Consider the following 27,468-nt stretch of genomic DNA (forward strand, 5'->3'; position numbering starts at 1 on the left):
ATGAAATCCCTGAGGGATTCACTATAATGAGGCAGCAGAAATGTTGTGGACTCCGTCTGTCTTCTGTTCAGCGGTGTCCTTCTTTTCAGAATTGCACAAATCTGTGGAGGACCGCGCTTTTATGCACGCCTAAAAAGACGGACACTGCAGGATCATAGGCCAGACGGCGTCCACAGTGCCTCCATCTGCCTCATTATAGGGAATCTGTTATATTACTTTAATATCACTACGTTTATTAATTGCGTAACAACCAGACATATTATTTATGGTATAGAATGTAATATTTGTAAAAAAAAAAGGTTTATAGGATGCAGAAGTTGAAAATTAAAAAAGAGGATTGTGGAGCATATATACAACATCAGCAATAATAATAATATCACATACCCATGAGCAGTTCAACATATTTTGGAAGAACACAAAGGTAATTTAGATGGTTTCAGTTTTTTTTGGTTTGGAAAAAGTTACAAAGCCGAATCGAGGTGGTAACTGGCAAAAAAAGGTTTTCATGAGAGAAGCTTTATGGATTATTTACTCTCTAGCCCAAGGGTATGAATTATAGAAATGACACAGCGCTTATTTATTGAGTATGTTTAATGATGTTTTTTTTTCCTTGAATCTTTATCTATTTATGTAAGTATTCACTGTTTCTTTCCAGGTTTCATTGTGCTTTTTTTCTATTGTGGGTGTTCTTTTCTCATCTATTTCATGCGGCTAAGCTTTGGAGATTAGTTAGTCAGCACATGATGGAGGTGGATTGTTTTTAAATGTCTATCTTTAACCACTTCTCTTGGCCTCTGACAGCTTTCAACCTCAGACACACAAAGATGGAAACACCCTTGATCTGGTCTTTGTCCGGCTTAGTTCAATCCCCCATCTAAATAACTCCCTTCTTCCCCTCTCTGATCATAACATTCTCTCCTTCACGCTCACAAATCCTCGCCCGCCCAAGCACATTCCTACCTATCACACATTCAGAAACCTACAAGCCATTAACCCTCACACACTTACAGACTCCCTTCACTCATCACTGTCCCCAATCTCCTCTTCTTCCTGTCCTAATCTGGCTGTAAACCACTACAATGACACGCTCAGAAGCACGCTGGACCAAGTAGCGCCCCTCAGAACCTCTAAACACAGGGTAAAGCAGCCCTGGCTCACACCGCAAACCTGATTTCTCCAGCGTTGCTCTAGAAGTGCCGAACGGCTATGGAGGAAAACTCGCACACTAGAAAACTTTATCCACTACAAATTTATGTTAAAAACATATAACTCTGCCCTTCACCTCGCCAAACAGACCTAATTCACCACCCTGATCTCCTCACAATCCAACAACCCCAAAAAACTCTTCGATACCTTTCACTTCCTCCTCAGTCCTAAAGCCCAGGCCCCCATCACGGACATTTGTGCTGAGGACTTGGCCTCCTACTTCACAGAGAAAATAGACACCATCCGTCAGGAAATCAGCTCCCAGCCACCAAGTTCCATGACTCCCATACCTCCCCACATCCCCTCTGGATCACTCTCCACATTTGATCCAGTCACAGAAGACAAAGTCTCCAGGCTCCTCTCTTCTACTCATCCCACTACATGCACCACTGACCCCATTCCCTCACATCTGCTCCAGTCTCTTTCTTCAGTCGTCACTACTCACCTAACTAAAATCTTCAACCTCTCCTTCTCTTCTGGTATCTTCCCCTCCTCCTTCAAACACTCCATCATTACTCCATTATTAAAAAAGCCCTCTCTTGACCTTTCCTGCACAAACAACTACAGACCAGTCTCCAATCTTCCCTTCATCTCTAAACTCTTGGAGCGCCTGGTCTACTCCCGCCTTACCAGTTACCTCTCCACTCACTCTCTTCTAGACCCATCACAACCCAGCTTCCGCCCCCTACATTCTACAGAAACTGCACTCATCAAAGTAACCAATGACCTTCTGACAGCAAAACGTAATGGTGACCACTCTCTGCTCATTCTTCTTGACCTCTCTGCAGCCTTCGACACCGTTGACCACCACCTCCTACTCTATGCTTCACTCAATCGGCATAAAGTACACTGCTCTCTCCTAGTTCTCCTCCTACCTATCTGACCGCTCTTTCAGTGTATCGTTCGCTGGCTCCACTTCTTCCCCTCTTCCTCTCACTATTGGGGTTCCTCAGGGTTCAGTCCTTGGCCCTCCTCTCTTCTCTCTCTACACAGCCCCAATTGGACAGACCATCAGCAAATTTGGTTTTCAGTACCATCTTTATGCTGATGACACACAACTATACACCTCATCCCCTGACCTTACCCCTGCTGTACTACAGAACACCAGTGACTGTCTAGCCACAGTTTCTAACATCATGTTCGCTCTCTTCCTGAAACTCAACCTTTCCAAAACTGAACTTCTTCTGTTCCCACCGTCTACTCACCTCCCTAAATCTGACATCTCCCTCTTCGTGGGTGACACCCCAATAGTGCCGAGCCAGCAGGTGCATTGTCTGGGCGTTGTGTTTGACACCAATCTCTCCTTCACCTTCCACATACAATCTCTTGCCTGCTCTTGTCACTTGCACCTGAAGAACATCTCTAGAATCCGTCCCTTTCTCACCTTGGAAACAACAAAAACCCTCACTGTTGCCCTGATCCACTCCCGCCTTGACTACTGTAACTCTCTATTAATTGGCCCCCCCTCACTCGACATTCCCCCCTCCAGTCCATCCTTAATGCTGCAGCCAGGGTCATCTATTTGGCTAACCGTTACTCCTCCGCTCTGTGCCAGTCATTGCACTGGCTGCCCATCAATTATAGGATCCAATTTAAATTGCTTGTTCTCACCCACAAATCTCTCCACAGTGTGGCACCCCTCTACATCTCCTCCCTCATTTCTGTTTATCGGCCTACCCGTTCTCTACGCTCCGCAAGCAACTTTCAACTAACATCCGTACCTCCCACTCCCAGCTTCAAGACTTCTCCCGAGCTGCACCTATTCTTTGGAATGCTCTACCCCAAGAGATTAGGATGAACCACAACTTACACAGTTTTAGGCGCTCCCTAAAAACACACCTCTTTAGGGCAGCCTATCACCTTCCCTAATCGAAGTCCTTTTATCTTCTTATAGCCCATCCCTTATTTCTCTAAACATAACTCTCCACTGAACCAAAAAGCACTACAGATGTTGGCTGATGATGAGCTCATGCAGCCTTTATCTATCCCTCATCCCCTCAAGATGGCTGGACCATCCTTGTAAATAAGCCATTGTACTTTGTGTCACCCCCACCTCATTGTAGATTGTAAGCTCTTACGAGCAGGGTCGTCATTATTTTTGCTGTAATTATTGTATTATCTTTAGCTATGTTACTTATGACTGTTGTACATGAACCTGTGAATTGTTAAGCGCTGCAGAATATGTTGGCGCTATATAAATCAAGATTATTATTATTATTATTTAAATGTGGTTGCAACACTTCAGTATTCATGCTCTATGACTAAGGGCGCGCGTCAGGGTCGTCTCCATTACCATATCATTCCCATGTGGATTTTTAATTCTATGCATCTTTAATAAAGTCTGAAGATTTTTTTTTTATATTCGGATGCACCTATCCATTTTTTTTTTCGTTTAGACATTTCTGTTGCTCAGCAATATTGGAATGGCACTCCTGAAAATAAATACAGGTGTTTCTTCAATATGAATACGATGAAAGTTTTTTTCCTTTTCTATGCAAGACATTAAACAAACATTGATTTGAAATTTCCTGGATATAAAATATTATTATTTTATAACACAATATAATATTTTTCAGATAACAGGCAGAAGGTTCACATTACATTTGCACCTTTATATTTTCTTTGCTCCTATTTTTTACCATGTATGAGGGTGATGTTCTCCATCCAGGAGGGTACTTTTTCTTTTGTTTGCACAGAGTGTGGTCTGTCTGTCGTTCATCATTTATTACTTTCCTGCTCTTATTTATTGTAGGTTATGTAATGACCGTGTACATGCTGCTCTGTACACTTGTAATGTGTTTGGTACATTTGTAAATCCGGGTAATGAACTGTGGGATTCCGGGCAGCATTGTTTCTTGTCATAATGGCTAACAGTGAGAATGGTTCAAACCTTTGCAGGTGGTGAAGATGGTCACCAAGTGGTGCCAAGTTGACATGCAGTTGGCTTGTGAAGACTAGGTAGGCACAGGGCTCGAACATTAGAAAGCTTTGGTGATTTGTAGACATCGAGTGGGCTGGTTCGCCAAGGTGGACCTATATGGAGGCATTGCTTATTGGTAGGTTGGAGGCAATAGGTTGAAAACCAGTAAATTTGACAAAGTGGTGTGACCTGATTGGTTAAGTCTGGTGAAGTGGGCTGACTGAGGTGGGTTAGATGGGGAAGTCAGCCCTATCCAAGAAACAATAAAATAAAGACATACAGTACAGACCAAAAGTTTGGACACAAAACTCATCAAAGCAAAAGGTGTGGACACAAGGAATGAACATTAGACCAGTGGAAATCTGTGCTTTGGTCTGATGAGTCCAAATTTGAGATCTTTGGTTCCAACCACCATGTCTTTGTGCGATGCAGAAAAGGTGAACGGATGGACTCTACATGCCTGGTTCCCACCGTGAAGCATGGAGGAGGAGGTGTGATGGTGTGGGGGTGCTTTGCTGGTGACACTGTTGGGGATTTATTCAAAATTGAAGGCATACTGAACCAGCATGGCTACCACAGCATCTTGCAGCGGCATGCTATTCCATCTGGTTTGCGTTTAGTTGAACCATCATTTATTTTTCAACAGGACAATGACCCCAAACACACCTCCAGGCTGTGTAAGGGCTATTTGACCAAGAAGGAGAGTGATGGGGTGCTACGCCAGATGCCCTGGCCTCCACAGTTACCAGACCTGAACCCAATCGAGATGGTTTGGGGTGAGCTGGACCGCAGAGTGAAGGCAAAAGGGCCAACAAGTGCTAAGCATCTCTGGGAACTCCTTCAAGATTGTTGGAAGACCATTTCCGGTGACTACCTCTTGAAGCTCATCAAGAGAATGCCAAGAGTGTGCAAAGCAGTCATCAAAGCAAAAGGTGGCTACTTTGAAGAACCTAGAATATAAGACATATTTTCAGTTGTTTCACACTTTTTTGTTAAGTATATAATTCCACATGTGTTAATTCATAGTTTTGATGCCTTCAGTGTGAATGTACAATTTTCATAGTCATGAAAATACAGAAAAATCTTTAAATGAGAAGGTGTGTCCAAACTTTTGGTCTGTACTGTATATAATATCAACAGAGGTAGAAAAGAGTTCTAATATCTAACGACTGCTTCAGTTATGAAACATTCTAGCAAGTTCATGGTGTAAAGTGGACTGCAACCATGAAGTTTCTTTGCCTCTCATGAGGACTGTAACCACCAAGATAAAATATAAATGTATTCGTTTTAACCAAATTGGATTGTGAATCTTTTTCTAATTGGGAACCACTCTAAACAATCTGCATAAAGCTTTATACACAGCCCTAAAACCCTTTTAATGAATTACCTATATGCGAAACTTTGAGTTTCCTCCTTCCTTGCTAATTCTTGGATATTCATTCTTTATGTCCGGTCCTGGTATTTAAGCCCATGCCCTCTGCGCAACACAAAAACAAAAAAGATATAAAATTACAAGCTGAAACTGAATTGATGTAGTCTTGTTTGTCTCGGTCCCGATTTTGTTGAATACTATAGCTCTGTGAGAATAGCCTCTTTGTAATCCTAAAAAACATATATTCATGATTTCACTATACTTATGTTTTCCATAGTGGGATATTCAAATATAAAGTTATGACCCAGCATAGAAAGTACCTTGTTTTCGCCAGTACGGTCTTATTTACTGTCAGCTTCTTCTGGTACCGCAACTTATATCAGGTAAGAAATGATGCTCTGCATTTCTCATTTTAATGGGTATGGAATTCAATAAATTCTTACTATCATTTTATTGTGGTTCTAGGCTCCTTTTTTTAATTCAGAACTTCAAATCCTCTGCAGTTGACATATCATGAAATATTTAAATACCAGCAGCCACCACTAGGTGGAGCTCACTACATTCCTGTATACAAAAAACACAGTAATAATGCAGTATGCACTCAAGTTCCCACTAGTGTTTTTTGAAGCATGCAACAAGTGCAGGCTTATGCTGTGGAGGGACTCTTGAGAGTACAGTAGATGGAGTTGGTTTAACTGTTATAATTTGGTTAAGTGCATGACGTTCCTCTCTAGACTGTATTGTATGACCTCTCTGTTTTGTTTTGTCTTACACTTTCTATATTCCTCCATGTTGTTGTCAGGAAGATAACAGATGCTGTATATCTGAAATAATAATGTTAATGTTCCCATAATATTTGGGATCTGCTGATTCTGCTGAAAGCTGAAAATCTGCAACAGGTTATGGGCCAAGATACACACATAAGTACAGGACAGCTTGGTGTACAGACTGAAACAAGGAAATTTCCTGAGGTTCTTATCTCCTGTATACAAAAAAGAGAATGAGTATATACATATACAAAAGAGAAAGAAAATGGCCAACAGCTAAGAGCTTACACGTATAGTGGCCAAACTGAATATTCACAATTAGTAAGAGAAACAGATGAGCCAGTGTCGCCATTAGCTTCTTAGCAGAGGATGACCAAATGACCCACGTAAGACACAAGAACACTGCTGGGATATGGGATGTAGTGAAAACACTGCATGAAACATCCAGTATAAACAATTATTTTTGCTATGGAAACTGTGCAAAATGAGACTGCAAAAAAGGGTTATGCTGGAGCACTTAAATTCAATGGAATCTGAGATCAGTGGGTGAGGTTATAAAAGACAGCCATGCTGGTGACATATTGTTTTGCAGTTTACCTGACACATGCAGTGCACTGATTTACGCACTACAGACAAGGCATCAGACAGACCTGAAGCTAGAATTGTTAAAAACCAAGATGGTAGATGAATACCAAAGAAAAAAAGGAACTTATACAGGACTCCAAAGAAGGTGACAGTGGAATAGTCCTTAAGTTATTGTGCATGAAGTTCCTCTCTGTATTATATGATCTCTGGTTTCTTTGTGTTATTTATTTTCATCCATGTTGTGATGATGTCCAAAGTAAAACAGTTCATTCATTATTCTTCTGAAAGCTGAAATCCGCAACAGGGGTGGCTGCAAGAAGCCAAACTTTTAATATTTTAATCTATGGCTATGTAGGAAGTTTGGAGCTGTGTCTTAGAGAAACCAACTCTGACTGCTGAAGAGATTAGAGAGAAGTGAGTCTTTAAACTTCTAATCTACCAACTATGACGTATTTTGCCAGGAAACCAATTTCACGGCTAACCGATTTGCTACACATCAAAAGTACTCCAGCTATCCTGAAAAGATGTGTACGACATTCTGAGGTGTTCTGGGACTGAATCCAACCTCTCCCATGTGCAATTACTGACTTAGTAATGTCGAAGTGACCTGAACATATATGGCAGTGGGTAAATGGATGGTAACTTGTTGTAACCAAGAGAATTTTTTTCCACACACTATTCCTCTTCACTGCTGTGCTGACACACACCCTATCTCTACAGTTTCTTCAGTGTTTATAGCATTCTCTCTCTATCTCTATTTCTACATTATGTAATGTGACGTTCTCTCACTATCCAGATTCATCACAAATTGGCTGCTGCATTCCTTGTCTCTGCTTTTATACAGGCTATGATAATCCCTCCTTATTAGCTTTGTTATAAAAAGTGATGTGATAGCTTTACTGGGAAACCCACCCACCCAACCACACCCAAGTTCATGTGATTCTCCTCTGATGGATGCAATCTTATACAATATGTGTAAAATGGTTGCATAATTTGGCGTTTAGGGCAAAATATTTCAAATTTTCCTAAAAATTCAACACAAATTCAATTTACATCATCTCTCATTGAGATATATTATGAAATTACCCCAGCATGGCATATGTAGCTTTCATGATGAGTGATCATATTGCTCATCTACAGAAATCATATACACATTGAAATTGTAACACCAAGAAGGAATATTGGTGGAATCATGGAAATCACAGGATGGATTTCCGTCTTGGTGTTGCCATTTCAATGTTGAGCATTGTAGTTAGGTTGACATGTTGTCATGGCACTGTTGTAAGATATCCTGGGGCTAGGGGTTCCTTTCCTATCCATAAAGCTAGGGGTGCAATAGCTATCCCTGCTCCCCGGATTACTTCTGATGGTGAAGACGCCAGGGCCACGTGCGTTGCTGAGCTCCTAAATCAGCCCTTATCTGTCCCCTCTCCCACCCAGGTAAGTGAGGAGTTGTAGTGTATAAGCATACACAAACCAGAATAACAAGGGAAGACTTACAGGGATGAATGAAAATACCAATCATACAAATATGCACTCACAAACAACAGAGTGGAACACCAGGAAGTATAGGAAGGGATAAAAACAAATATGAGAGGATGACGATATGCACACAGACAAATTATCAAGCAAAAGTTTTTAGAGCAAAACTCCAAACGCCTCCTCAAACAACCAACACCTCTAACTACAGAATCAGACAGTAAGAAACTAACACTGGCATTCCCAAATTGCCAGAGATCAGTATAGAGCAAGTGCCGGGGCCCTGAACAAACAGGGGGGCCCATTCGCCGTCATGGGATGAGGGGAGGCAGTGCACGTTCTGCGGTCATTCATTTGCATTCGTATCTTTACAGACTCGAATGCAAATGAAGATGCAAGAGCCGACACTTTCGGGATCTTCTCCCTACCTGACATGCAGCGTGATGAGGTCATCTCATCACGCTGCAGACATCATGAAAGCGCCGCAGAGGACCGAACAGCGTGGGTGCAGCAGCCGGGAGACGGTAAGCGCTCGTAGAGCTGAAGACATGGCCATATACACATAGGGAATTAATATGGAAAAGGGCCCGGGCCCATATGGGGATGCGGTATTACAGCTGGGTGAGTCTTTATGGAGATGCTGAAGTATAAAGGGCTCAATATGGAAATATAGGGCACTTTAATATGAAGATGGGGCAGTATAGGGGTCTCTATATAGAAATGGGGCAGTATAAGTGTTTTTTTATATGGAGACGGGGCAGTATATGGTGCTCTTTATGGAGATTGGACAGTGTAAGGGGATTCTGTATGGAAATGGGCACTAAAGGGCACTATAGCGGGTTGTGTATGGAGATGGAGCAGTATAGGGGGGATTTTGTATGGAAATGGGCACTATAGGGGGTTGTGTATGGAGATGGAGCAGTATAGGGGGGATTCTGTATGGAAATGGGCACTATAGGGGGTTGTGTATGGAGATGGAGCAGTATAGGGGGGATTTTATATGGAAATGGAGCACTATAGGGGTTCTGAATGGAGATGGGACAGTATAGGGGGATTCTGTATGGATATGGGCCAGTATAGGGTGCTCTGTATCAAGATGGGCAGGATAGGGCGCTCTATATGGAGATGGGGAAGTATACGAGGACTCTTTTTAGAGATGGGGCAGTATAAGGGGCTTAGCATGGCAATTGGTAGCATAGGGATGCTCTTTATAAAGATGGGTCAGTAATGGGGTCTTTGTGTGGAGATGCGGCAGTGTAGGGCGACTCTGTACGATATGAGGCAGCATAGGGGGCTCAATATGGAGATGGTGCAGTGTTGGGGGTCACTTTGTGGAGATAAGACAGTATGGAGATCGGTCTGACAGAGGGGGGCGGCTCTGTATGGAGTTGGGGTAGTATGTGAGGATTTGGTGTGGAGATTGGGAAGTAAAGGGGGGACTCAGTGTGCAGATGGATCAATATGGGGAGTCTGTGACTGGAGACTGGAGAAACGGCAGCATTGGAAGGACAGTGTAAAGAAAAGGCTCAGTAATGAGTTAGGGAGCAGTGTGAGGAGGGGGCTCAATATGGAGTAAAAGCATAGTGGGGGCGTCAGTATTGGGGGAAAACAATGCGGAGGTCATAGTCCATAAAGAAGGAAGGTGTTTTGGGTATATCTCATAACGGAGGAAAATGTGGCAGTTGTACTTCACCAGGGCATACAGCATGGTGGTAGTCATAGTAGAAAAAAAAAGTGGAACAGTACGATGGGAAAATGTTATAAGAGGGGACAGTGTGGACACTATGTAACATAAGAAACAATGTGGGGGTAATTTTTGTGCAAAGAGCACAGTGAGGGGCAATTATTTACTCCGGGGCACAGTGTAGGGCTTATTTAGGGCACAGCATGGGTGGTCATATTTATTCTATACTGTACTATACCTATATCTCTCTGCCATATCTGTGCATCATGAATCGTGGCATGTGTTAAAGGGGCCCACTGAGACTCTTTCGCCTGGGGTCCACGAAAACCTGGAGCCGACCCTGCAGAGGGGAGTAACCAACACTGAACAGCTGAGACCATCAAAGCAGGAAAGCTCTAGATGCTCTTAACTGAACAGTTTAACCCCTGCACTGCTAGAAGACACCTGCACTGTTTAATATAATGGTGAAGTGCTTCTAATCAGTGCAGGAGTACGTGAAATAAGACAATGTGGTCTTCTGGCCCCTCTCTGTCACGGTAAACCACGTGACATGTCTCTACTAAAAGCATTAGAGTTAGGTTGTCCCAATTTTTTTTTGGACATTTTATTTTAAATAAAAAAAAAATAATTTCTTCTTTTTTGCAACTCTATATTTGCATGTAGTTAATAGATATTTTTGTTGTTTCTTTGACAGCATAAACTGCAGGATTCATTCAAGCCACGTAAGACAGATCTGCAGTCCAAAATTGATGCAATGTATCAAAAACTTGAAAAACTCATCCCCAGTGTGACATTTACATATTTTAACACAACCACAAGTGGGAAACACAGTAAGGTCTCACTTGTAAACCCTCGGGAGACGTACTGTGTCGGAGACGACCTTGTGGTGCAGGTCGATATGTTCAACCACTTGGGCAACATGAAGACGTATGGAGGAGACTTTGTAAGACCAAGACTCTTTTCTGCAGAACTTGCAGCTGCTGTATCGGGAATTATTACAGATTTTAACAATGGGTCCTACCATGTCCGCTTTCCCTTGTACTGGGCTGGCAAAGCCAAAGTCAACATCCTCTTATTCCACCCAAGTGAAGGGGTTGCTGCTTTGTGGAGAGCCAGGCATTCCAGCTTAGGTGTTATTGGTTTTGAGGGTAAATATGAAAAATTTGGTAAAGAAGCCGCCAGTAAATGTGGATTTGAACTCCCCATTGAAGAGGGTAAGGAGATCTGTGCGTATGAGGACACGCTATACGAGGAGGCTTACTACTGCTACAAAGTCCCAAACTTCACTTGTGAAAGTCTGAGAGCAATGAGAGGCTACGAGCTTCATGTCTCATATCTTACACCTGAGGAAAGACAAATGTTTCAGAGGTATAGTGTCCATTCTGTATTAACGGGGGGTCTACAAAAAAATCAAAAAAGTTCTAAAAAGACTCAAAGATTTACTACTTTTTTTAAAAATGATTGGTTTTATGTATAGCACTCTGGTGGAGGTTTCAAATTAAGAGATATTTCACCAAGAAGTGGTATCCATCAATGACGTTTGAGGTCAGTATGGCGTAAACTGAATCTAATATATCTGTATAGCAAGCAGAGTTTTTTACTTCTTGCACATAGCTCCAGTCCCCTATACATAAATATATAGGTTAGTAATAAACTCTTTCAATCTTCAGCCACCACTAGAGGGAGCTCATGAGCTTACTGAATACTATTTCTACATTGAACTCAATGATGAATATGTATACAAAAAGTTTCTAAGCTCCCCCTAGTGGTCACTGCAGGTTGGCACTATTTAGCTGCTTATTTTATAAATGTTCAATTTATAAAATATCCCTTTAAGCTTTCCCTTAATACAAATGTTAATTTTAACTACATTTTACTGACTTCATACCTTTAAGGCCATAGTGACTTAGTGTTAAGTTCCTTAATGCTCTGTCCAGTGTTAAAAAAAAGGATTCTGATTGCTACTTGAACATTGGAAACTGTCAGCAAGCAGGCACTTTGCGTTAATGGGGTCTGATTTTACTATTTGTCCTTAGCTAGTGCATTTAGTTAATAAAGTTGCCCTGTTATGAATGTGCACTTGATCTGGTGTTTTATTAACTGTTTAATACTTTTGTGGTCTGGTACAGTAGGTAAGGAAAGTATTCAGACCCCTTTAAATTTATTACTCTTTGTTTCATTGCAGCCATTTGGTAAATTCTAAAAAGTTCATTTTTTTCTCATTAAAGTACACTCTGCACACCATCTTGACTGAAAACAAACAAATGTAGAAATTTTTGCAAATTAATTAAAAAAGAAAAACTGAAATATCACATGGCCATAAGTATTCAGACCCTTTGCTCAGTATTGAGTAGAAACCCCCTTTTGAGCTAGTACAGTCATGAGTCTTCTTGGGAATGATGCCACAAGTTTTTCACACCTGGATTTGGGGATCCTCTGCCATTCTTCCTTGCAGATCCTCTCCAGTTTCGTCAGGTTGGATGGTGAACGTTGGTGGACAGCCATTTTCAGGTCTCTCCAGAGATGCTCAATTGGGTTTAGGTCAGGGCTCTGGCTGGGCCGGTCTAGAATGGTCACAGAGTTGTTCTGAAGCCACTCCTTTGTTATTTTAGCTGTGTGCTTAGGGTCATTGTCTTGTTGGAAGGTGAACCTTCAGCCAAGTCTGAGGTCCAGAGCACTCTGGAAGAGGTTTTCATCCAGGATATCTCTGTACATGGCTACATTCATGTTTCCTTCAATTGCAACCAGTCGTCCTGTCCCTGCAGCTGAAAAACACCCCCATAGCATGATGCTGCCACCACCATGTTTCACTGTTGGGATTGTATTGGGCAGGTGATGAGCAGTGCCTAGTTTTCTCCACACAAACCGCTTAGAATTATCACCAAAAAGTTCTATCTTCGTCTCATCAGACCAGAGAATCTTATTTCTCATAGTCTGGGAGTCCTTCATGTGTTTTTGAGCAAACTCTATGTGGGCTTTCATATGTCTTGCACTGAGGGGAGGCTTCCGTCAGGCCACTCTGCCATAAAGGCCCGACTGGTGGAGGGCTGCAGTGATAGTTGACTTTGTGAAAGTTTCTCCCATCTCCCTACTGCACCTCTGGAGCTCAGCAACAGTGATCTTGGGGTTCTTCTTTACCTCTCTCACCACGGCTCTTCTCCCACGATTGCTCAGTTTGGTTGGATGGCCAGGTCTAGGAAGACTTCTGGTGGTCCCAAACTTCTTCCATTTAAGGATTATGGAGGCCACTGTGCTCTTAGGAACCTTGAGTAATGCAGAAATTCTTTTAGAACCTTGGCCAGATCTGTGCCTTGCCACAATTCTGTCTCTGAGCTCCTTGGGCAGTTCCTTTGAGCTCATGATTCTCATTTGGTCTGACATGCCCTGTGAGCTGTGAGGTCTTATATAGACAGGTGTGTGCCTTTCCAAATCAAGTCCTATTAGTTTAATTAAACACAACTGGACTCCAATGAAGGAGTAGAACCATCTCTAGGATGATCACAAGGAAATGGACAGCATGTGACTTAAATATGAGTGTCTGAGCAAAGGGTCTGAATACTTGTGACCATGTGATATTTCAGTTTTTATTTTTTAATAAATTTGCAAAAATTTCTACATTTCTGTTTGTTTTCAGTCAAGATGGGGTGCAGAGTGTAGTTTAATGAGGAAAAAAATGAACTTTTTAGAATTTACCAAATGACTGCAATGAAACAAAGAGTGAAAAATTTAAAGGGGTCTGAATACTTTCCGTACCCACTGTACATTAATACATGAACACCCAATGTAAGTATTATTGCTATAATATTCAGGCAATTTTATGTTTGAGTCTTAAAATCTTTGGGTATTTCTGTACTAACAAGCTGTGGTGTCTCACAGTCATAATTAACACATAAAAAAGCCAACAGCAGCTAGCCTGCTTGGTGATGGTTTCCTTTTAAGAAGATATTTTATGTTACACACCGTAGAGCTGGATTTTACATATATTGGCTACATATTATATGTCTTTGTCAAAAATGTGAATTATTTCTATTTTTGCTTGTTTGCTTTTTTAAGATCAAATATCGCTGTTGAAATTCCCACAACCTTTGATGACATAACAGTTACCAGATGTAAAAGTAAGTTTATGTGATACTAGATGGTTCCCAGGTATTAACTCAATATGCTGAAGATGGGCCGGGACAGGTCACAGGCTTTGCTGATCAAATTGTTTCCTTCCCACAGCCCATAGTCTTCAACTCCCTGTCTGCAAGATCTAGAAATCTCCACAGTCACCCTAAAAATTCATCTAATATAAAGAGTGTATACAGGGTGTTAATTTAAGGGGGATCTATCACCGGTTCAAAAGTGTCCAGTCTATGATCCTCTTTTATTCCCACTGCTCCCCTGAGCATTCTTCCTTTTGTTTTTTTAAAATCTGCCATAAGGTTCTATAGTTATGGGTCATTTTATTTAGTGCCACATTTTATGGCCTTTCCCAAGGGGGCGTGACTCACAGGGTAGCATAAGGACACACCCCCAGAGAATCTTGTGAGCCACGCCCCCTTTATAAATACCTTTAAAACAAGCCCTGAATATAAAGACCCATATCTCTGGAACCGTATTGAGGATTTTAAAAATACAAAAAAAAGAAATAATCAGGGGAACAGCAGGAATAAAATAAAATCAAAAGCTGGCCACTTATGACCTGATGACAAGCCCCTTTAAGTGGAGTGCATGAAAAGAGGTGAAAAATGTAGGGAAGACACTGTTCTTAATGCTTCTAAACAGTGATATAGAAACACTATTCGCCGATATGTTTATACACACAAATGATCCCTAGAATCCACCTTTTCCCCTTCCCTCCTGAAGGCACTGTCGTTTTGCTAGGGCAGGGTTTTTATGACATCTATTAATGAGTACAAAGTTTTGTTAACTGCAGGATCTGACTACACAGGGTTTGTTTGTAGTCTGTAACCATGGAGCCACATACAAATTATATTTACAAAACGTTAAGGCTTTTGTTTTAATGAAACTAATCATAAAGTTGCTTAGTTTTCCTTTTTATTCTAAATGCACTAAAGCAAACCATGATTGCAAAACGTATGCAAATGTAGCACCCTGAGGATTCGGCTGCTACAGGGGTATTGCACCTCAACCCAGAGGTGTGATATTCCACTCCCGGGTAAGGATGGAGTGTGGAACTGAGCTCAGTAAGCTGCATGCACTACACACATCCCATTTCCGAGGAACAGACCAACGGTACTCCCACTTAGAAATGTGCAGGTACGACCGAGTCTGTTCCTGGCTGGAGTGGGAGGGGGGTGGTACATCCCAGTAGTGTAGGGGCAGATAGGGGGAGCAGCCTGGGTAAAGTTAGGAGCTCATTGGGTGCTGGTCACCTGAGCTCACACATAGAGGGAGTATATAAGGTGGGCACCATCTAAGATCAGGGTCAGTCAGTCTGTGAGAGGTCAGTCTGAGAGAAGTCAGCCTTTTGCAGAGAAGCCAGAGGAAGAGGAGCAGAGCAGCCCCAGGCCCAGAGAGAGTGAGAGAGGAGAGCCAGAAAGACCCAGAGGGGGAGACAGAAAGGAACTCTGAGAACCCAAGTACAACCCCAGGGTGAAGAGTTGGCAATAGGGTACCGGATCCCAAACTGGTGGGGGCTAAAGCATACCTCAGCCAGAGACCGGAGGCCGTGGGCAGGATCTGCCACGGCCACCCACCACATCCACCCTGAAGGCAAACCACGTGTAGGGTCAGGGAACCCAAGGCCAAGGGTCTCCCAACAGAAGGCCCGAGGGAGCTGGACCTAGGTGGATCCCTGGTGGGGACGGCCAGAAGAAAGGACAAGAAGGAGGGCTCAGGGACACGCTCCGGACTTGCTTGGGGGTTGGCTGAATCCAGGACCTGGTGGACGCAGCACGGCTCGGGTGGTCACTCAAGGCCGGAGTGACCGGAATATCTGCAGTAAGTAAACACCCTGAACTGCACAACCCGACTCTGTCTTTAATTATCATCTACGCTGCACCACCACAACCCCCATCCTCTGCACCTGACCCCCTGAGGCCATACCCCTCCCGTTGGGGGTTATACTATCTAAAGCTGCACCAACACCATCAGCCTCAGCGGACCCTGCTGCAGCGGCGGCCGTAGTGACCGCAATCCAACGGGTGGCGTAGTCGACATAACGAACTTTGTAACATCTGTAGGACTGCCACATACTCTGAGCTTGACACTCTGGGCACGGACCGGGTCACAGCCACTCGGAGACTACAACCCCCATCTGATCCGGCTCCGGGTATTCCCCTAAAGAATATGGCCCAGGGGGCGCGTCAACTTTGGCGTAGTCGGCAGGATCTCGTGCCCGCAACACCCGGGTACTGCGTGCCTGAAGAAAAGAACAAGTTTACCTCAAAAAGAAGTCTCCCGCCGGTTCCGGAGGGTCCCCGCCATCGGACTCCATCACAGATCGATTCCCGCCGGTTGTCCGCCATTAACAGCTTTTTCCCGCCATCTGCAGAGTTTCCCGCCACTGGGAGACGATTCCCGCCATTTCCAAAGGTTTCCCGCCTTGGAAGAGCGGACGCCATTATGGGCGTGCCAGAGGGTGGCAAGAGGCCGCCTCCCATCGTGGGCCAGGACCGAAAATGGCGCCAAAAGTGGAAACCGCCCCCACTAACAGAGACTGTGATGCTAGAGGTGTCTGTCAGCGTGAAAGAACTGCCCCTGGAGCTGACAATCACCAAGTGGCCCCGGGACCGCCCTCGAAGTGGGAGGACTGAGAAGAAGAGAGCAAAGATGGGTGTCGCCTGGAGCAGTCTGGAGAGAGCGCACCCCGAGACAAGAAGCCTAGAGCTGAGTCCAGAAGAAGCTTACCCGGAGATGGGAGAAGAGCAGAGCAGCACCGGCCCGCTGGCCAGGAGCCTGCTGGAGACAACGGAAGGAGAGCAGAGCAGCACCGACCCGTTGGTCAGGAGCCTGCTAGAAGCAACGACCCCACTAGGCCTAGTGGAGGTCTTGGCACAGCTCCCCCGAGATCGGGAGTGTGCACAGACCGCGCTGGAGGGCCTCGCACGGAGGATGGCCCGGGTGCAGCGAGAGACGTTGGCGGAGTGGAGCCGAGAGATGGCCCAGCAGACAAGAACTCGTCAGCGGAGCACGCCACCCGAAACGAGGAGACAGACCGCCTCTGAGGATGGCGCAGGAGGACTGAAGGCCGGAGACGGCGCCGAGAAGGGAGCCGAACGAATGGAGGCAGGTAAAGGGGACGTCTATACCCCAAACCGGGAAACCGCGCACCTGCCCCAGCTCCCCGTCGCAGAGCCCGAAGTACCCCCTGCCGTGCCCGTAACCGCAACGTCACCGCCACAGACTAGGCCTCAACCGGAAGCCGCAGCCGCGACCCCTGTGACGTCACACGCCTCGACCCCGAGCGTGACCAAGCAGGAAGTACCACCAGCCTGGTCGCAAGGCCTAGTACCCCCGGGCGCCGCAATACCAACAGCGCCCCCTACCTCCGCGGAGCCACCGGCCTGGTCGCAGGGCCAACTAGCCCAGGGCGCCGCCGTCCTTACGGTGCCCTTCACTTTCCAGGTGCCCCAGGCCTGGCCGCAAGGCCTGGGCAACCCGGGCGCCACCACCACCGCGCCCATAAAACCAAGAGTGCCGCATCTGGGAGAAGATCTGTTCGCCCAACATACGTGCCCGGATGGGCAGCCCTTTATTTGGCCACCGGAGTTTCACCATCCCCGACTCCGGAAAGAGAGACCCCTAGACGAACCCCTGATTCCGGTTCCAAAGCCCGTAAAAAGGACCTCGCCCCCGCTAGAGGAGGCACAGTTTGAGTGGGACCCCACCGGAGAAGACCTCATGGGGTTCACTCAGGAGACCCGGGCAGCTGCAGCGGAGCGTGCAGAGTGCTGCCGGCAGCAGCTCGAGGTCTTTGAGAGGGAGCGGAGAGAGAGGCGGGTCCGAGAACAACAAGCGCAGATAAAGAGCGCGGAGCAGAAGAGCCGGGCCAGGAGGAGTCCCCGTGCAGCTCATGGTCCCCCTTCCACCGGGACTGTGATCAAATTCAATCTGCAGCATGGGTGGGGCTTCATCCGAGATCACCGCACCCCAGGCGACGTCTTCGTGACAAGAAGAGACGTTGAGTCCCACCTACCGGAGGGACACAGAGGTCGTGACCTTTATATAGGGGACGAGGTCACCTTCACCCGGCACAAGTGTGCCAAAGGACCCTACGCTCTCCATGTGCATCGCCTGACGGAGGAGGAGCTGCGGTGTGAAGAGGAGCAAGAGGACCCGGACGGGTCTGAAGCTAAAGTGAATCACAAAGAAAGAGCAGGAGGACGTCGTCGTTGAGTACAGCGGAGTAGAAGCTGTATATAGTTGCCCGTCGGGGCACAGTAAACTGTTGCTGCTATTATAGTCCCCGTTGGGACCAGCAAATTGAACTGTTACCCGTATTTCCCTTAATCCCTCTGACCGAGGACTGAGAGCGGTCATCCCTTTCCTAAATACCTGGCCGAGGACTGAGAGCGGCCATATCCCCTTGTAAATAGTTGCGCTTCCTAAAGCGCCCCCTACCGGTTTTTATAGGAAGACCATTTTTCTAGAGAAACTGTTGCACTTTTCCCGGGCACACGTTGCACAGTGTCCGGAGGAGGAGCTAGAAGCAAGAAACGACTACGAGAAAGTTTTATATGAAAAGTTTTATGATGCTGCTAATATATGTTGTTTTATATGTTTTATTATGTTGTTTATGCAAAAGTTGTATGTTTTGGTGTTGTTTTATATCTTACAGCCCGAGGACGTGCTGTGATTTACCAGGGGGGAATGTAGCACCCTGAGGATTCGGCTGCTACAGGGGTATTGCACCTCAACCCAGAGGTGTGATATTCCACTCCCGGGTAAGGATGGAGTGTGGAACTGAGCTCAGTAAGCTGCATGCACTACACACATCCCATTTCCGAGGAACAGACCAACGGTACTCCCACTTAGAAATGTGCAGGTACGACCGAGTCTGTTCCTGGCTGGAGTGGGAGGGGGGTGGTACATCCCAGTAGTGTAGGGGCAGATAGGGGGAGCAGCCTGGGTAAAGTTAGGAGCTCATTGGGTGCTGGTCACCTGAGCTCACACATAGAGGGAGTATATAAGGTGGGCACCATCTAAGATCAGGGTCAGTCAGTCTGTGAGAGGTCAGTCTGAGAGAAGTCAGCCTTTTGCAGAGAAGCCAGAGGAAGAGGAGCAGAGCAGCCCCAGGCCCAGAGAGAGTGAGAGAGGAGAGCCAGAAAGACCCAGAGGGGGAGACAGAAAGGAACTCTGAGAACCCAAGTACAACCCCAGGGTGAAGAGTTGGCAATAGGGTACCGGATCCCAAACTGGTGGGGGCTAAAGCATACCTCAGCCAGAGACCGGAGGCCGTGGGCAGGATCTGCCACGGCCACCCACCACATCCACCCTGAAGGCAAACCACGTGTAGGGTCAGGGAACCCAAGGCCAAGGGTCTCCCAACAGAAGGCCCGAGGGAGCTGGACCTAGGTGGATCCCTGGTGGGGACGGCCAGAAGAAAGGACAAGAAGGAGGGCTCAGGGACACGCTCCGGACTTGCTTGGGGGTTGGCTGAATCCAGGACCTGGTGGACGCAGCACGGCTCGGGTGGTCACTCAAGGCCGGAGTGACCGGAATATCTGCAGTAAGTAAACACCCTGAACTGCACAACCCGACTCTGTCTTTAATTATCATCTACGCTGCACCACCACAACCCCCATCCTCTGCACCTGACCCCCTGAGGCCATACCCCTCCCGTTGGGGGTTATACTATCTAAAGCTGCACCAACACCATCAGCCTCAGCGGACCCTGCTGCAGCGGCGGCCGTAGTGACCGCAATCCAACGGGTGGCGTAGTCGACATAACGAACTTTGTAACATCTGTAGGACTGCCACATACTCTGAGCTTGACACCCTGGGCACGGACCGGGTCACAGCCACTCGGAGACTACAACCCTTATCTGATCCGGCTCCGGGTATTCCCCTAAAGAATATGGCCCAGGGGGCGCGTCACATACCCTTTAAGATGTGTTTTATACCAATACCATATGATTAGATCAACTGTTTCATGAAATAAAGGAGTTGTCCGGTTTTAAAAGCCCTTTTCAGTTATCGTATCTCTTGGTCCTGTTGTTCATTGAAGAGGTCCAGGTCATGTGTAAAGTTCTTTGTACTCCATGGGGGAAAAAAAATATCTCCTGGATGAATAAAACTATCGCAACTTCCAATTCTAGGCAACTACCCTTTAAATCAATGTTTGGACCCCTTAAAAACCCTGTGAAAAATAACTAGGCATTATCATCCAAACCTGACACCTATCTGTAGACATCTGTTTGGGGTTTTTTGATCCTTGTAGTCTACTATCCCTTAAGAAACTAGTGAGGGAGGTGGGTAACTATTTTTGTCCAGCTAAAACAGCCCACAAAGATCTCTGGAGGACTTGGAATGTGGGTACATCACATAGACATCATGTAATACCGTATTTCATCACTGGGAGTGCTGTAGTAAAAGTGTATATTTATTGATGGACTTTCACAATGATGGTAACGTATTACTGAGTGTCCTAGAACACAGTTATCATCTTATAGTCAGGGTAAAGGTCTAACCTAAAAGAATTGGCAAAAGTATGTAACCCCTTAAAGGGGCTAGGGACATTTTTTTTTTCTTACTCAAATGGATGAAATTGTGGCTAAAAATCATTTTTATAATTGGGTGTCATTATTGGTTTTGATTGTAGCTTCCTTCCAGATGCAACAGAAGCCCCAAAACCAAAATGTGAGCCAGGAATGAGCTCGCCGCTCCCGAGTGGATACTTCTACAACAAAGTCTGGAATCCCATCTACTGTAACATGACTTTATATAAGACAGATGAGGATTTCTTGAAATGTCTAAAAGGGAAGAAGCTCTTCCTCATCGGAGACTCCACTTTACGCCAGTTCATGATGTATTTCACAGAGGGAATCAAGAGTAAGATTTTTTTTTACGTTTCACAACCTGTATTAAAAATAAAAATAATGAATCTTGAAATTCTCACACTGGCCACTGGGGCTTTTTTTAGATTTTAAATTCCAGTTGTTGCAGAAAGTAACACATGTATATCAGCTGCAATGGTCAGACTCTGACCCTATCTTTTGTACTGAAGCATCTACTGAGCATGTGCAAAGATCATTGTGAAGGAAGAGGGAGGGGGTGGTCTGTGACATCACCTATTGTGGTTGATGAATCCTGTGTTATCAGCTGTGTATACAGGTGTCATCAATCATTGTTATCCTGCCTCTAATAAGGAGTCTGCTGAAAACTCTTCCTGAAAAGACAGAAAGTAGAAGTCTAAAAAAGCCCCAGTGGCCAGTGTAGTTAAAAAAAAATCAGAACTTAGTAAAAAAAAAAACATTTTGCCACCATTTTATGATACCCTTAATTTTTTTATTTTCTGACCATAGAGCTCGGTGAGGGCTTATTTTTGATTAGAGAGCTGGCGTTTTTATTGATACCATTTTGGTAGATATTTCACATTTTGATTGTTTTTTATTGCACTTTTTGGGAAAGGTGCAGAGACTGAAAAACAGTAATTCTTGCGTTTTATTTTTTCCCTCTTTCGAGTGTTTAACCATAGGGTTTAAATATTTTTTATAATTTGATAGATTGGACTTTTCTGGATGCGGAAAATTACTTAATTGCTTTATTTTTAAACTGGGGGCAATTCAAAATGTTCATGATTTTTTTCATTTCTATTATATTTTTAAAAGCCTTTTTTAAATTGTTTTACTTTATTTTTAGTCTTCTTTGTCAGTCCCCTTGAGGGACTTGAATCTGCAATTGTTTTATCAACTAGTCTGCTGTATATACTGCTATAAAATAATATTGCATGAAAAAGTGTAAATGATGATCATCTATGAAGCCTAGCCTTTGGCTGAGCTTCACAGGAGCACCAAGATGGCGGCAATAAAGCAGTGGAAGCCTTCAACACTCATCATTGACTGTCAGTGATTGATATCAACATCTTAATGGTTAAACCACAGCGATCAGAGCTATCCCCAGTCGCTGCTGCTACAGGCAGATGCCAGCTGTGTAGCACAGCTTCTGAGCCTGCTCTACGCATGTGGCACCCAATGTGGGCGCACAGTTACGTCTATATGGGCCAAAGGATTAAGGCCAGGAATGGGCAGTGACCAAGTAGGGCGTACTCTTCATACCTTATCTTCAACAGCCATATTAATCAAATTTTTGTTGTCTGTCTCCTACAGTAGTGAACTATTTCCTCTACCATGGAAGTGGGTGGTCGGAGTGGCACAAAGCACTGGAAGCCATAAACTTGGAGAAAGATTTGTACGTCTCGTATAAGAGACATGGATTCCCCTTAGAACATCCCTCATTCTACTACTTCAAAGAGGACATGTACACCAGTCGTCAAATAGACCAGAGGGCCGGGGGAAAGGACACCATCTTGATTATTACCATGGGACAACATTTCAGACATTTCCCGGTTAAGGTTTTTATTAAGCGGGCTTTCAATATCCGAAGAGCAGTGGAACGTCTGTTCATCAGAAGCCCCGACACCAAGGTCATCATCAAGTCCGAGAATACCAGGGAAGTCTATTCTCCAGTGGAGATGCAAGGAGACTTCCACGGCTATACTCAATATTTGGTCTTAAGGGAGGTTTTCCAAGGAATCAATGTTGGTTTTATAGATGCGTGGGACATGACGGTGGCATCGGCCACTGTGGTGGTCCATCCTCCAGGATATACGTTCCAAAGTATCTTGAGTATGGCTTTCAGTTTTGCCTGTTCGTAATAAAACTTTAAGAAAGGTTACCCATTAGGCACATCCTTTTTAACTTAAAGGGAATGCATAGTCAGAAAACGGCCTATTGTTTAAATCAGGTTTTTGGGAAAGATGTGTTTTTCAAAAACTTTATTACAGGAAGAGTTTTGAGCAGTTTCTTTATCATCAGAGACAGCTGAAAACAATGGATCTTCCAATCACAATTTTATACACCTGGTCCCTGGTCTGGGTTTTGCTCCATCTGCCCTGTCCCATTGAACTTTCTGGTGCTCCATGTTGGCCTTTGCAGGTGGCCTGCCGTGCTTCCGTGTGATGGACTGTCTAGGCCTATTTAAGGGCTTCTAAAACACACACCCGGCCTCGGTATTGAATCTGGACTGACTTGCCATATGTGCTTGCACAGCAGATTAGCTGTGGGCTGCAGGTTGTCTCCTTCTTCCTACTTGTCTGCACCTTCTAGTAACTCCAGAGATCTGTCGACTACCTGTCCCCGGGTCTCCTGGATCTGTTCTCTGTGTTACTGATCTACTATGTATGATCTGATCTGAGAGCTATTACAGGGGATCTCATAGCTCTCTAGCAGAAATCTATTTCATTACATGCTTGGACCGGTCATATTGGTACTTTTTGTGTGGTCATATAATTCTAAATCTCTATAATCTATGATTATTGTGTCTTTCTACACCCCCATTATTTTGACATACTGATTGATTTCTAATGTACCTTTATGATATTTATTATCTTTACCACATTTGCACATTTTTGCTTTTTATCTTGGTTTTAGGGTTTTTTTTTTTAGTTTTTTTTGTATTTGTGTAAATTGATTGTTTATAAATAAAGTTTAGATATATTTAGATTTTTTTGCACTTTATTTATTTTGGTAATAGCTATAGGATTATATATCTGTTCGCTATGTCCATCTGTGGTTTTCAGGACGTCTTACTGGCTCCGGAGTGTTATCTGCTACATGCCTGCGGTTTCTTGCACTTCACTTGTTTGTCTACGGTTTCCTGATATTCTACGCTTGACTGCAGTTTCCTGCACTACACCTGCTTGCCTGCGGTTTCCTGTCATCCGCTGCCTGCCTTTGGTTTTCTGATCTCTTCTGCCTGCGATTTCCTGCATTCCATCTGCTTGCCTGCAGTTTCCTGACCTCCTCCACCTATCTGTGGTTTCCTGCACTCCACATGCTTGCCTGCGGTTTCCTGATGTCCACAGCCTACCTGAGGTTTCCTGACGTCCTCCGCCTGCTTGTGGTTTCCTGCACTCCAACTGCTTGCCTGCGGTTTCCTGACGTCCTCCAGCCTGCAGGCGGTTTCATGCACTCCACCTGCTTGCCTTCAGTTTACATATGGTTTTAAGTCCCTCAGACCACCAACCTGCTGCACCAACGCCCGTAGCCCATGTGCCCATCTGGACCTTGGGCCTAGAGGAGCCTCCTCACCCAGTGAACCCCTTTAATTTCACGTAACATAATAGTCAATGTGTGGTGCCCCTGCGGGTCTAGTTGCTACAGAGGTATTGCATCTCAGCCAGAGGTGTGGTGCCTCACTCTCAGGTAAGGAGGGAGCACTACCCGGGACCCAACCACTCACATCCAACACTACACCACTCCATTAGGAAAGGTCTAGAAAGCTCCTGAGGGAGAGCACAGACCCGACCCCTGTTTGGAATGTGGAACTAAGTAGAGGAGGTGGGTGGTGGAAGTAGTTTAGGGGAGCACTGAAGGAAGAGTATAAAAGAAGGGTAGAAACATCTAGAAGGGCTCAGTGGAGTAAGGGAGGACCATGAGGAGCAAGGTCCAGATGGCGAGGGGGCCCAGTGAAGGGGGCCCAGTAGTAGGGTGAGGAGAGAACACCGGAGCAGTGAAAAAGGCTCCAGAGAGAGAAAGAATCCTAGAGGCAAGGGAAGTCCGGAGTTCACCCGTGTGCCCAAATTCATGCTGACTGTGAAGGGATCAGGCCGCAGTAGGGGATCGGCCCCAGACTAGTGGAGGACTGCAAGACTCAGCTAGCAAACCGAAGGTTGCGGTATCTTCAAGTGCCGTAGCCAAAAACCACACACATTCGCCGAAAAGGTGGCCATATAGGACAAAAGGGGACAGAAAGGACGTCGCCCAACAAGGCCCGCAGCCACTGGCTCGGGACACTGTGTGTGAGGCGCAGGGCAGGAGGGCGAGAGTCAGCACAGAGAGACGACCCGGGAAGGCACATAAGAAAGGGGTCCTGTTCACGTGCACCCAAGTTATCTGAGAGTTGGCTGGATCACTTCCCCGGAGGACACAGGACTCGGTGGACTGTTATAATCTGGCCATTGTAACCTGGAACTCCATAAGAACTGTGAGTAAACACTTGAAGACTGCACCCCACTGTGTCCTTTACTTAATTGCTGCGTCACCTGCCTTGCACTACAACACCAACATACTAAATCCGTTATTTAACTGCCCTGGGGCCTAGCTCTACCCATGGAGAGCTGAACCATCTTTGCTGCGTCACCAACAGCCCCAGTGGATCTGAACAGCAGCGGCGGCCAACTATAGCCGAATACCACGGGTGGCGTCAGGAATCTTTATTCCCCAATTGACTTTTCTTTATTGACCGCCCTGGGCCACGGACCAAGTCACTGCCACCGTGACTACCCAAAAAAGGACCGGCCCGGCTATCGAGTACCCCAGGGGGCGTGCCAACTTTAACAGCTGACCCTTTAAAATGACCTTTGCACCTGCTCATTAGATGCTTCAATGCAAAAGATAGGATCAGACTTGCGACTAATGTATATGTGGATTTCCTGAAACAACAGGAAGATAAACTTTAAAAAGTCCTAGTGGCCAGTTTGAGAATTGCAAGATTTAATTTTTTTATAAAAATTGTGATTTGTAAAAAAACCACTGACAACATTTTTATAAAAATACATTTAAACAATGGTCCTTAATGAAAAATCTGTAACAGTAACCCGAACCTACTAAGTGACTTTTAAGTGCGTGCCAGGGCATACAATGGGGACACCTATTGTATCAATATAAGAAGACAATGATGTTATATATTCCCCTTTAAGCATCTTCCATATTTTAGGATGGCTCATGATTTTTGACCAATTTTTCTTCCAAATCTGGTTAGTTGACAGTAAGATTTATTGAACATGTCATAGGACAGGTTCTCTTTAGAGTACAGGATCTGTATGATGTCTTGTCTCTAAATTAGTATGTGATAAGAGCTGCTGAAGGACACGGCTGCCTTCTTGACCACTTAGAGCCATTGATATGAACCATCCAAAAGGGCCCTCTAATATACAGTTTTTATGGCCAAGATTAGGATGAGAGAATAATTTGATAAGTACCAGGAACGGTTGGGCATGGGTAGTAGCCCAAAGTTATTTGGGGAAAGTATACTCTATGACTGACAAGTTGAAGAAGGGGTAGACCGAGGGTCTATTGGGTCTCCATAGTGACCTATTATCCATACATAGCTGGGCACTAAGTCATCTCACATAGGGCAACTGATCAATCCTATCTGATGGGGTCTGGCTGGCCCACCAGGAAACCAAGATTGCTCCATTTGACCTAAGTCTATGTTCCATATAGATCCATACATTATATACATCCAGAGATCATACCTACCATATTGGCTATATATGAAGAAGCTATGGGGTCCGGGAGAAGGACCATTCCAATCCCCACTTTTTTTTGGCTCAGTGAATCAGCTCAGAGTCATCCTCTCCAAAATTTACTTCACCAGTGAATTAGCTACAGGGGTATGAAGGTAACAGTGTACCAAGACCATGGTGTACAAGGGGGCCCAAATAACCAAATGTCACGTGCAAAACCACCAGTATTATAAATGGTACATTGAAGGTGGGGCACTGTCACAGTTTTGCATTGGGATCTATAGCGCTTCTGATCTCTGGGAAAAGGGTGAGGAAGGCATTAAAGGGGTTGCCACTACTTGCACAACGCCTTCTCAATCCCCTCTGTTCCCTCTTGTAAAATACCAACACTTATACTCACCTCCGATGCCGGTGCTGTTAAAGCAGGGATTGCTTCTATCTCACTTTCTCCAGAATATATGTGATTTGTCTGAAGGAGAGGAGTATGAAGCCAGCGCTGATTGGCCACAGGGATCAATCACTACTTGGACAACCCCTTCTGTATCCCTACGTTTTCCCCCAGTAAAATAATAACATGTATACTCACCTTTAGTGTTGGTGCTGTTCCAGCGGTGTTGGCCCCTGCCTCTCCCGGGGATCGCGTGACATTATGTCACGTGATCCCTGCGGCCAATCAGCTCTGGCTTCACTCTCCTTCGGACCAATCACATATATCTGGAGGAAGTGAGATAGAAGCAATCCCCGGGAGAGCCAGTGCCAACACCGCTGGAACAGCACCAACTAGAGGTGAGTATAGGTGTTATATTTTACTGGGATGCAGAAGGGGTTGTCGGAGTAGTGGACAACCCCTTTAAGCTTTGGACTGTCCTATTCCAAAAAAATCAAAGTATTTAATGCAAGCAACCCATTGAATAATGTGCACATTTTTTTCTATGCCCCTTCCTTGTGTTCGGTCATGGGAATGGACTAATTATTTCTCCTACGTATTAAGGGATTTTAACTTAACAAATAATGTTCTTGCCTTTTCTCATAAAACCT

At 45.0% G+C, this 27,468-nt stretch overlaps 1 protein-coding gene across 1 annotated transcript; it reads left to right on the forward strand.

Moving 5' to 3' along the window:
• The first annotated feature begins 5,370 nt into the window (after positions 1–5,370).
• LOC141161416 (NXPE family member 4-like) lies at positions 5,371–22,836 on the forward strand. Its single transcript, XM_073646227.1, has 6 exons — positions 5,371–5,429; positions 5,776–5,881; positions 10,708–11,381; positions 14,067–14,128; positions 20,793–21,011; positions 22,289–22,836. The coding sequence occupies exons 1-6, from the start codon at positions 5,371–5,373 to the stop codon at positions 22,834–22,836; spliced, it is 1,668 nt and encodes a 555-aa protein (XP_073502328.1).
• The last annotated feature ends 4,632 nt before the right edge of the window (positions 22,837–27,468 follow it).

The sequence above is a fragment of the Phyllobates terribilis genome, unplaced genomic scaffold, assembly GCF_046119375.1.
Source record: "Phyllobates terribilis strain yellow unplaced genomic scaffold, ASM4611937v1 Scaffold_9__5_contigs__length_417890890, whole genome shotgun sequence".
NCBI classification, from domain to species: domain Eukaryota; kingdom Metazoa; phylum Chordata; class Amphibia; order Anura; family Dendrobatidae; genus Phyllobates; species Phyllobates terribilis.